General features: G+C 29.3%; 1 protein-coding gene across 1 annotated transcript in view; it reads right to left on the bottom strand.

Annotated features, from left to right (window-relative positions):
* Positions 1-12,492, bottom strand: part of LOC113382776 (ras-responsive element-binding protein 1) — an 86,500-nt gene that overhangs the window by 54,947 nt on the left and 19,061 nt on the right. The window contains exon 2 of the mRNA XM_026621007.1: positions 12,201-12,285. Coding sequence (XP_026476792.1) covers positions 12,201-12,218 — 18 coding nt within the window. The 5' untranslated portion in view covers positions 12,219-12,285. The remainder of the gene's footprint in view (positions 1-12,200; positions 12,286-12,492) is intronic.

Here is a 12,492-nt window from a genome sequence, read left to right as displayed (position 1 = left end):
AATATATTCATTAACAACATTAAACTTTGGTAGGAATATGAATTGAATTTCAATCATAAAATTCTCGAAGATAAAAATCACAAATCGCGCAGGTTATCAGAAATTCGCAAATCGCTGAAACGATATCTCCTATAATCGTTCTTGTGTTATTTTACAATAAGTCGACAATTTTCTAAAACTCAAATTCTAGTTCAACGAACCTTCGTCTGCATCAAATTTTCAATGTGATACATTATTGCAATTTGAACTCGACTAAGTTCTTCGGAAATGGATATAAAAATCTATTAAATGACTGATACGGTAATTAATAACAAAAGAATGTGTGTTTATTGTGAATAAAGGTAATTGAACTTATCTTATGCGAGGAAAAATGATCAAACAAGTTCAAAATCGTTTGTAATTGCAAGACATGTTCAATAAGTAGGCAGTGATGTCCGTAGATTCAAATTAAATGGATTCAGATATTTTTACTATTTAGTCATAATTTTCATAAATATTAATAATCATGATCTTCGTAAATAAATGGAAAGATATAGTTTCAACTCGTTTGGGAAATATAGTTCTACTATCAAATCAGGTCGGAAAATGAACAGAGAGAATTTTCATGGGAAAAACCTTGAAAATATCGTAAAACAAGAATACGAAATCATTAGCGGTGACATCCACGTACAATATTATCAATGGCTTTTATAAGTTTTTTTGCGATAACTAGAAATGAGAACATTAAATACTAGCATGTGTAAAGCCGACAGTAGGTAAGTATTATAATTATTAGATAAAATAGAGTATTTGTCCAAGAAATTCAAAGTTTTTTTTTTTTTTTTTTTTTTTTTTTTTATTTATTTATTTATTTGGCTTCAACCTTATGGTTATCTAGCACATTACAGACATTTATAATATTAATTATAACTATATATATATATATATATACATATATATATATATATATATATATATATATATATATCTAAACTTAACTATATACATATCGATACATATATACACATACACACATGCACATACATATTTACATATACACATACACATACCTACATATACACACAGATATCAATTAAGAAATTTAAATTTTTATTTTGCATTTAGTAATAAAGTCCAAAACGATTTTATAAATTTGTATATTGTTTGTAGCGACTAATATGACTGTATTTATTGGAAATGACATTCCCTTTTCACTCAGACATTTGTATAGTTTATTACGATGTTCATTATGAAGATGGCATTGCCAAAATAAGTGATCAATTGTTTCTGCAGCTCCACATATGCATTTGTTATTATCTACGATCCGAAACCGGTATAACTGGTCCTTGCACAATGTATGATTGAATCGCATTCTACAGAAAATTGAAATCAATTTTCTGTCGATGTCTAGCCTTTTATTAAACCATGTATTAAATTTTGGAGATGGATTAATTGTAGCATATAGCCTTCCCTTCCTTTTTGATAAGGTTTTAAACTCCTCTTGCCAAGTTTTAATGGTTTGTGACTTTATCCAATAAAATAGATCAGTACATGGAACTTTATAAGGGTCCACGTCCAGATCCCATGCCTCTTTCGCAAGATTGTCGGCTATGTCGTTACCCAATATGTTGGAGTGACCTTTTACCCATAATAATTTGATTGAAAATTTATCTCTAGTTAGTTGTATTAAAATTTCTGTAGTTTTTAAGATAAGTTTATTTGGTTTAATATTTGGCTTGTTGATAGATTTTAATGCTGCTTTGCTGTCCGAAAGAATTATCACTTTATTGATGTTATTTTGTTTGATATACTCTAATGCTAAATAAATTGCTAATACTTCTGCAGTGAAAATCGATGCAATGTCCGGCAACCTCACTTTTCTTTTATAATTAAAATTGGGGATGTAAATAGCACAACCTGTTTTTCCTTGTCCCCTTGACCCATCTGTATAGATTTGTATGTGATCAGGCCATTTTTCATTTATGTAAGTCTCCAATTCCCTGTTTCTGACTCCAATGTTTAAAATATTCGGTTCAATTGGAAACGATGTAAATATTATATCGGGTTTCTCAAACTGCATTATCCACGGAAATTCAAAAAGTGGTATGGTCTTATTTATAGTTATATATTCATCAAACTTTTTGAAAAAATAAAAACTTGATAATAATGGTGGAGTATTTTTCTTGAACCAAAATTTTTTGGTAATATGGTGATTTGATAACAGTTGTAATTGATTTGGAATTTCTTCGCATGCCGAATTAAATTTTTTCGTAAGATATTTATTTGATAACATTTGTATTCTCAGCTGAAAAGTTATTTCACCTGCTTCCGCAAGTAAACTATTTGTAGGAGTTGATTTTAGAGCTCCTAGGCTCAATCTAAGTGCTGAATATTGTAATTTATTTAATTTTTGCATTTCAGAAGAGTTTATTGTGCCGTAAATAAAACATCCATAGTCCATTTGAGATCTTATTAAACTCTTATATATCATCAAGCACGATTCTGGGTGAGCTCCCCAACTGGTATTCGCTAGTTTTCTCAAAATGTTTAAACCTTTTTCACCCTTTTTGCATAATTCTTGAATGTGATTTTTAAAACTCATTTTGTTATCCAAATAAACACCGAGTATTTTTACGCATTTTTTAATGGGAAAGTCTAAACTGCCCAACCTAATTTGGTCTTGCTGGTATGATTTGTTGTGTCTGGTGAATATTGTTATTGAACTTTTACTTGGGGATATACTTAGATTGTTTTTATTGAGCCAATTTTGTAGTTTCTTTATTGCTTCACTAGCCTTCTTTATGCATATCTCAATTGATGGTTTTGCTACATATATAAACAGATCATCCGCATACTGTAAGATTTTGATATCGTTTGATTTTATTATTTTGATCAAATCGGAGGTATAAATGTTAAAGAGTAGTGGGCTAAGTATTGACCCTTGGAGAATACCCGTATTTGTTGTTCTTGGCCCTATAATTCCTTCCTTAGTTTTGATATAAATTCTTTTTTGTGAAATAAGATTCATAACGCAATTAATTATAAGTTTTGGAATCTTAAACTTTCGCATTTTATTTTGTAGAATTTCCTGGTTTACGTTATCGTATGCTTTTTCGATATCTACTGCAATAAATAGGAGGTAGTTATTATTGGAATTTGAGATATGAATATCGTTTGAGATAATGCTTATAACATCCATAGTGCTTTTACCTTTTCTAAATCCAATTTGTAATGGACTTAATAGATTTTGGTTTTCGATAAACCATTCCAGTCTTGTTTTAATTATTTTCTCAAATGATTTTGCCACGCATGACGTTAATGCTATCGGCCTATATGAATTGACGTCAAATGGAGATTTATTGGGCTTACATAATGGTAACAAACAAACATTTCTCCAATCTTCGGGAATCATATTATTTTTAATTATCTCGTTAAACAGATTTACAATGATTTTTTTAAATTCCCTAGGGGATTTAGAAATCATAGAGTAATGGATGTTATCCATTCCTGGCGCAGAATCTTTTTTATTTCTCAAAACATTATCAAGTTCTTCGGTATTTATTGGACAATTTATTGCTTCCTCGTTAATATTTCGATTTCGAAGTCTATCATTCTTGTAGTGACGGATGCAACTTCTAACATAATCTGGCGTATAGTTTTTCAAAATATTATATCCAAAATCCTGCGATATTTGATTATAAGAATTTACTTTAGATTTACTGTTTGAGAATATATTGATTTTTTTCCATAGTTGTGTAATAGGCATGGTATTATTCAAGGAGTTAGTAAAGTCTATCCATTTTCTTTTCTTTTTGTTGCGAAGCATTATTTTTATCTCTGCATTAATTTTTTGATAATTAATATAGTTGTTATAGTTGAAATTATTTAACATTTTTTTATATGCTATTTTTCTTTTGGATATGATTTCCATGCACTCTTCATCCCACCATGGAGTAGGTCTAAAAGTCCTAATGTAATTCTGTTTATTTTGTTTTATACTACTTATTGCTGCTTTTTCTATTATGTTTGTAATAGATTTATATTTTACTTGGATGTTTTCTGTGTGATTAAAGGTTGTTGTCATTTTGTCAATATTTTCTTCAAATTTTGTCCAATTTGCTTTCTTAATATTCCATCGTTTATTTATATTAATGTGTATCATTGTTTTTATATACACATTCGCCGTTATAATTATTGGGAGATGGTCTGATCCAATACTCTCATTAACTATATTCCAATCCAACAAACTAATTAAATTGTTGGAACAAAATGATAAGTCTATTGGTGAGCTTCTTTTGTATTTTGATTGAATTGTTGTTGTTCTTCCATCATTCAGTATACAAAAAGAATAATCTTCTATTAACTCATATATTGTAGCACCCCTTTTGTCTATATAATTGCTGCCCCACGCAAAGTGGTGGCTATTGAAATCACCCGAAATCAAAATTCTTGCTCTTTGACATTGTTCTATTAGATTTTTAAAATCCGTCATATCTATACTTGTATTAGGAGAGTAATATACGGACATTATATAAAATGGTGTATGGGTTTTAATCAAAACTGCACAGAGTTGTATATTATCGTTATCATTAGAAAAAATGACTTCTTCGCAAGCAATTTCATTTTTTACTAAAATAGCTACCCCGCCATAACCATCATCTCTGTCATCACGAAATATTTTATACCCAGAGAAGTTATAATTCCTATCTGGTTTTAGCCACGTTTCTTGTAGTGCCGCTATGTGGATTTGGTTTTGGAACATAAAGTGTTGAATACTTTCCCTATTTGATACTAGTGATCTGCAATTCAGTTGTAAAATTTTTAATTGATTCATTTATATTTTTATTTTTATTATTTATTTATTTATTTGTTTTTTTAATCAACTATAATTATTGTCACTAATATCTTTTTTCTCATTTTCTTTAGAACCAACTCCTATTGTGTTTTCTACTTGAGAACTTACTATACCCAAACTTTCGATTATCATTTCTAATCTAATTTTTATGTTCGACATATTAGTTTCCTTGCTTATATCTATACCATATCTTTTGTCTTCTAGTTTTTTAATTATGTTTTTAATGTCGCTTCTCAATTGAGTCCTTCGCGCTGCTGAAATTTCTTTATCCTCATTGCTTTGTGACCTTTTGTGAGACCTAATCACGTCAGTTCTGTCTACCCTACGTTCACCTCTTCGATACTCATAATTTGCTTTATAATAATTTCTTCTATCATTTCTGCTTGAGATATTTGTTGGTTTATTCATTCTCATTAAGTTATCTGTGTCATAAACCTGTTCTTTTTCTATTAGATTTGCTAATATTTCATATTTATTAGCATTTGGTTTATCTGAACTGCTTCTCATATTACTATTAAGACCTGGAAAGTTATTTTGATAGGATTTATATAAATTCAAAGTTAACAGATCTATGAGCTGAAACTGTGATCAATTGTTGGATTGCTTTCTAAAAAGGCAACTTCAGGCAAAAAATCATCACAAAAGCTCTTGGAAATGTAGAACTCTGGTTGCTGTATATGAATGAAAATCAAAAGAGTCGTGTTCACACCAATAGGTTGATATTGAATGATCCAAAAATATTAATCCAAAGTAAATTAAGTAAATATTAATAAGATTTAGATTACTTTGGATCTATCCTCGTTCATTAATTTATAGTTCATTAATTATTTTCTCACGTAAAGGTAGCTTTACGATAACTAAAGCAAACTGATATGCATATTAACAATGATTAGTCGACCTAATCATCGTTGCCCTAATTGTCTTTTTGAATATGAATTTCCTAGTTTGTCATGACAGCTTGTTATCTATTCGAAGGCTTTGCGGTGAATAAAGTTGTGCCAGTGATAAACACGAAACGTGTTCCAAACAGATTACGATTGAGAAAACAATAAAAGTTTTCATAATTTACATATGTACTGAATAAGGATTTTTGACTTTTGGGGTCATAGAACTCCGAGGTAAATAAACACTTTAAAATAAATTATAAAACCTAGGGGCGTTTTCACCGTTCTAATTTAGGAATTATCAAGAAATGTTGTCAAAATGCCAGATCAAAAGCAAATAAACTGAAAAAATCAGGTATAAGATTAATGGGATTATCTAAGTTTTCACAAACTATTGAAATAAAGGATGAAGAATTTTTTCTAAGACTCTATTTAGTGAATCAAGAACATTCTATGTAGTATTAATCTATCCTTTTAATTTAAGTAGTTACCGATCCAATTGATCCAATGATCAAGAAATGACAAAATACCGACGAAAAGAACAAGAAGATAAATTCTGAAAAATTCAGGTATATTACTCATGGGATTATCCAAGATTTCAAAACTATGGAAATAACGCTATAGGAATGTTTTATTCTGTTAAGTCGCTATTTATTAAATCAAAGCCACTTCTTATACTTTTCTAGGCAGTCTTAATGAACGCTTTTTATTTCAATCGGAATGACGCCTAATATAAAGATCTCTCACCGTAAAGGCAAGATAGCGGTTGAACTAGATCTGCAAAAAACATTTAAAACAAAAAAAAATATGAACATTAATATCAACAAATATTATTTACTACTGATTGAAAATCGGTAGCTTTCAGTCATTCATCCTCTTTTCATAGAAAAGCTTCTTTCCCCACGTGGGTGATCGCTTCCCACCAGCCCGGACACCTCCAGGTTATTGCCGCATGGTTCATAACTAAACGTACACTCGTTCAATGGTGATAATTCAATACCTACGTGGCGGAAGTATTTCAGATAAAAAAATAGATACACATATATGTACAATAAACTTTTTGAGCTTGCTTGTATCAGCTCTTCCGAGAAATAACGCTGGCACTGTCGTAATCGCGCATTTCGTCGTGAAGTGATAGCGAATACCTGGCTGCATTAATTATTTATGCTAATGCGAGCAGAAAACGAAAACAGTGCAGATAAAAAATAAATATGTACACGATAGACGGAAATCATAAAGAAATTTTACTCAAGAGTAAAGGATACATGGAAAAAACTTTGAGCAATTATATAGTGAAAACCAAACCAATTACATCCCAACAAATACCACATATCAAACAAACAACTATCTGACTAACCAACTAATCACTGTAGAAATATATTTTAAGCAGTTTTTTTCAAAAATTTGTCACTTGGTCCTTTTTACCCCATATGCGGAGAAGAATGGGACAGCAAAGGAAAAACAGGTCAAATCTAAAATTTTAAATTTTAAAGAGATTTTACGAAATAGTAGAAATCTTCGGTTCAAGTGAGTTGAACTCAATGGAGTTAAATGCATGTTCTTTAGGAGGTAATAGACTTATTTTAAAATTAAAATAGAAAAGAAATTGAGAAAAATAAATGTAAAGAATATATTTAAGAGACGTGTTAACCCTTCAAAGGTCGGCGACAAAATAGCTTCATTATTTAACCGATACAAAAATTAACTTTCAAGAGTATATTTTTTACAGAGATAAACACTGTATACAGCCTTGATCTTGTATTTCGTCAAAAGCAAAGTTAAAAAAAAAAACAATTTATTTTTCTTATCTCTTGTAAAATAGCTTTTTTAACTTATTTTTTCATTGGTTATACCTTTGCCAGGGTAAAGGCTCTGGTGGTCCTTTTTATCCCAGCTACATATAAACTTAATAAGTCAAGCTTATATTAAAAATATATTAAAAATCGAGATAATAGTTAGTTATACATATTTTTTCCTCTACTTTCCAATATTGTTGTCAAAAAACTCTTAGTTTTACTTGTTTTTGAGATATTGGTGGTGGATCCCAGCTCTTCTCTATTATAATAATTATCCTATTATGACATCGATTTTAAATTGATATGAAAACAATCTATTATAAAATAAATGTCTTTTTTAATTTTTGAGTAAATGTCGACCAGATTTTACTCTAATTGTAATACTCGCGTTTGCTCAAACAATAACAGCACGTGTTCCGCATCGTTGTAAATCGGAATCAGGCAATAGAATTAATGATTATGAATGATAATTTAAAGAAATCGAATTCATAACACTTCAAGAAAAGTGCTAATGGGATATTTACTGTAAAGATTCATTTCCTGTATAATTATACGATTTTACATGATGAAATCCTTATTATTGCACTGATAATTCAGTTGCCATCATATTCATCATAATTTTTTCCAAAATTTATTTTTTATAAAAATTTATCATGTATATCAATTTTGAAAACTTAATTCTTCTGATAAAAAATCACTTCTTTTTGAAACTGAACTCATTTCAATTTGAACCTATGTCAAGGTTTCACTTATAAAAAAAATCGAGCGGTTATTTCAAGTCATTGTGTGCAAAAGAAACTAGATCAAAATAAATAAATATTAAAAAAACTTTTGTAGACTAACGAATTTCAGTTACATATACACACAGATATATATATATATATATATATATATATATATATATATATATGAATTATAAAATATTACTATATAAGTCCTGTCAGAGGCGAATTTATTTTTGTATTGAACTTCATACCTGTACGAATCTAATTTGTCAAAAAATTCCTAGAAATTTAAGTCAACCTTTAATGCTAATAATCAAATACGAGGCATATTCAAGCAAATTCTATATAAATTTTAATTTTTCAATTGATCATCTTTCTTGGAATTCAAAATAGTCATCTATTACCACCCTCCCTTTGCAAGAACAAAATACACATACCTTTATATCTTATCTTCAAAAATGTATGTATTCTTATATTAATCAAAATAGAGCTTTGAGCTTTATTTAAATCTAATTTTACATTTATTTAAATGGAACTATGTCCTTTATTTCCAAAATTCATCTCTGTGCAAAAGGTTGGCCCACTTAGAATAGGACAGAAAATATGGCGCTTTTTAAAATGAAATGCTTTTAGCTACCTAAGAAAAACTAGTTACTCGCAATCATTTAACAATGATTTTAAATAATAACGAAGCAATCTTTCATGTTTACAAAAGTTTTACAACAATAGACTGAAGAAGACGACCAATGGCTTTTAGACAATTTCAAAAATGGTGGAGAACTAGATCAAGAAAACGGTTTGAAATGAATAGATAGTAAATAAAATGGATCTTTCTTCGAAACAAGTACAGTCATGATAAAAGATAAGAAAAATAATCGCTAATATATTTATAAAACTGAAAAAGGTATTATATTTTATAAAAAATATAGCTATTTAATTATTAATTTTGATGAACCAGGATTTATAAATTTCAACAGTCATATTTAACAAAGTCAAGTTTTAAATTTGAAATCTATACCCGGTAGTTAATATTGTTAAAAAGTATTTCTAACAATATGCATATGGAAAAAATGAAAGTAATCATTAAGTTAAGAGTAATAAATTAAAATACATATGTTAGAAATATGTAAAATTAATCTTATGCATGCACGGAAAATTCTTGTAATACTGATGTTCATTAAGCGAGCTTTCACGTTATATTAAATTAGCAGTAATTACAGTAAATTTATACATATATAAGATTCTTTGATAATTATGATAATTACATAAGAATTTATATTAGATGATGATTATATGATGATTAATAAAGAATTTTAGCACGTTGCAGGAAAAGTGAAAATGGTAAAATGAAATTTTTCATAGAATTTGAAATTTTGAGTTAAAAATTTAAAAATAGAAGTAAGAAGTAAAACTTAGAATAGTTCAGAATTTGAGTTAAATTTGAAGAAAAATATAATAAATATTAAATTTTTCGAGCAATTGCATTTTTGTACAAAAAAGTTCAAATAATTCCTTAGTTTTTTTATCATGACTATACCCAAAAATACGTTACAGAAAATTCGTTATAGGTAGGTATAATTACTGGTCACAGCACACCATAATGGCCACTGCATATATCACAAACTAACAGACTTTTCTTATATTCGTGTTAGTAAAAAACCGATCATATTGCAAAGAACAAGGAGGTCCGTTTTGCGATCTATATAATATTATACTGACCCCTTCCTTTCCGGGTTCCGACGCGGGTCATTCCTCGGTGACCTCAGAGGCAAATTTAAACTGGGGTACAGAATGAAAAAAACTCATATTGTTCGTGTAGGTTCAACAGGTAAACAAGAGCAACATACCTGTAAACTAGTTCGATGCGGACGTCGGGGTCTTTAGAAACATATATCAATTGAACCAGTTTAGATAGAAATTTTAAGGTATCAGATTAAATGGCTACCTTAATAAATTTTGCTAAATATAATAAATACTGAACTAAAAAATTGAAATTCCGGAAAAATATAGAACAATAATAATATATACAAAAAAGCTTTGAATTTTGAAAAAAAATAGTTGAAGCAAAGTTTTACGTGCACCTAAGAATAGATAGAAAATAGAAAACTTAAGTGCATATAGAAAAACAAACGATAAGTAACACACAACTTTGTTAAGTATATTAGAGATTTGAAAAATATATAGCCATATAGCAAAATATTCATAATAGTAAATAAAATTATTTTTAGGTTTTCTTTAAAAAAATAATAATAATATACAACTATATTAATTTAAATATTTTTTATATAGGTATATTATAATAACAAAAAATAAAATTATTAATAAAAGTAGTTTCCTTATATATTTTTCAAATATTATTTTCCTTAAACCCTTTAACTCTATGTATAAATCCATGTCCTCAACGTGTAAGACACCAATTGACTGGATGTTTTATATCCTCGTATAGGCCATAACAATAAAAATTCGGACACCCAATATCCCACATGAGCGAAAAAGAGACAAAATTTTACAAAAAACTCCCTGGTCCACTTGTGACCAAAACTTCCATTGTGAGGTCATTCGAAATAGGGCGATTCTCCGCGCGCAAAAGGGTCACGAGCAAAAAATCTTAAAAGGTTATATCGCAGATGACCTATGGTCATAGGAAGCAGAAGGGAAGGTAGGTCCTTAGGGATTAATAAGGTCCGGCCAGAACTATCCACGGGTCACCGTTTTACCTGCTATCATTTGGATATGAAAGACCCATAAAGTATCAGACAGATTTAAACGTTTTTTGATACCAGGGATTTAGGAATGTTTGTTTGGCAGCAAAATCAGGAAAGCGCAAATTTAAAATAGGTTACTCGCGATGTATACAAAATTTTCTTCATTTATACCTGCAAACTCCGAGTCTTGAGAAAATTTCTGGGTTGCGTTACCAAAATGACCGTTTGGACGAAGGATTGCGAATGCAAATATGTTTTTTATTACCGTTTTATCTTTTTAAGGATAACCATTGTCCATCCGCGTTGCTCTAATTTCAATGGACTTTATATGGAGCATAGAGTTGTGGGAACCGTTTGAGAAGGTAGTCAATGGGTGTATCCTTGATACCTATTTTAGACCGTTGGATAGTCCATTCACGTAATATTTGCATTTCGTACGAAGGTTTGTATTTTAAATTTAAATCGCACACATGTGTAAAACTGACAGTGGTTTTTTGTACTAAGACACGGGCAGTAAATCTTCAACGGACATTTTAAGAATTTGTTGGCTGGATAATAGACATATAAAAAATAAACTAGATCATATAGAGAATAGTAAATATGGTCGTTGAGCTTTTGGCGCAAATAAAATAATTCAAGTAATACTAGTAATAAATCACCTACCTTAAGAACATGTTATCCTCATTGATATATTGAGCTAAGAGATATAAAAAATCAAAATTTTAAATTGCATAAGAAATACATGAATATTCCCAAAACCGTGGTGAACTCGATCAAGCGATTCATACAGTTATTACAAAATAATTATAATACTCTGTAGTGAGTCAATAATTTGAAAGACACGCGAAATCCTGTTATAAAAAGTAATCGACAATCAGTTATCAAACCTGACATTTTATGTTTACGAGAAATTTATCGTTATTCCAATTTTAAGTCTATTTTATAATATAATATTGTTTAATTATTGATTATTTTTCTAAACGATTGCTTTTAAATTCAATGCTTTAAAGTTTAAATAAACAATATTTAGACATACTATATGAGATCATAATATCTATTCATATCACATCTCAGTTTGATCCGTTTGTGAGAATTGTCCAAATATCCGCCGGACCGTTATTTAACAATGAGATTCCAAAACTTCCGTCATAAATTTGATTAATGACCTCAAACACAAAAAACTGTGTTGAGAAAACACAAGGGAAAGGGGTTCGCAAATATGATTATGCATAGACATATACGGTCAAAAATCCTACCTTTCGGCTGAGGTCCATGTGATGCAGTCGCTTCTCTGACCCAGGCAACCCTCCTAGAATTAGGATGGTAATAAGAGCTGGAAACCTGTGAACAAAATAATTTTTTTACAGATGTTGGTTTTTGATTGAGTAGATAAGAATAATTATATTTTTGTTGTTTAATAGAAGTGTCAAAATGATAAAGCATAGATAGTGAAAATATTTACATATTTACAATTTGAAGACAAACATCAAAACTATTTTTTAAGATATTCTGCGAACCAATGGATACAAGACTTCATCTTTTGAAGAT

This window comes from Ctenocephalides felis, unplaced genomic scaffold, assembly GCF_003426905.1.
Source record: "Ctenocephalides felis isolate EL2017-DRISC unplaced genomic scaffold, ASM342690v1 CF-g0.4_SCAFFOLD_03570, whole genome shotgun sequence".
Classification (NCBI taxonomy): Eukaryota; Metazoa; Arthropoda; class Insecta; order Siphonaptera; family Pulicidae; genus Ctenocephalides; species Ctenocephalides felis.
The sequence above is the reverse complement of the archived record's forward strand: the minus strand, read 5'-3'. Positions and strand labels throughout refer to the sequence as shown.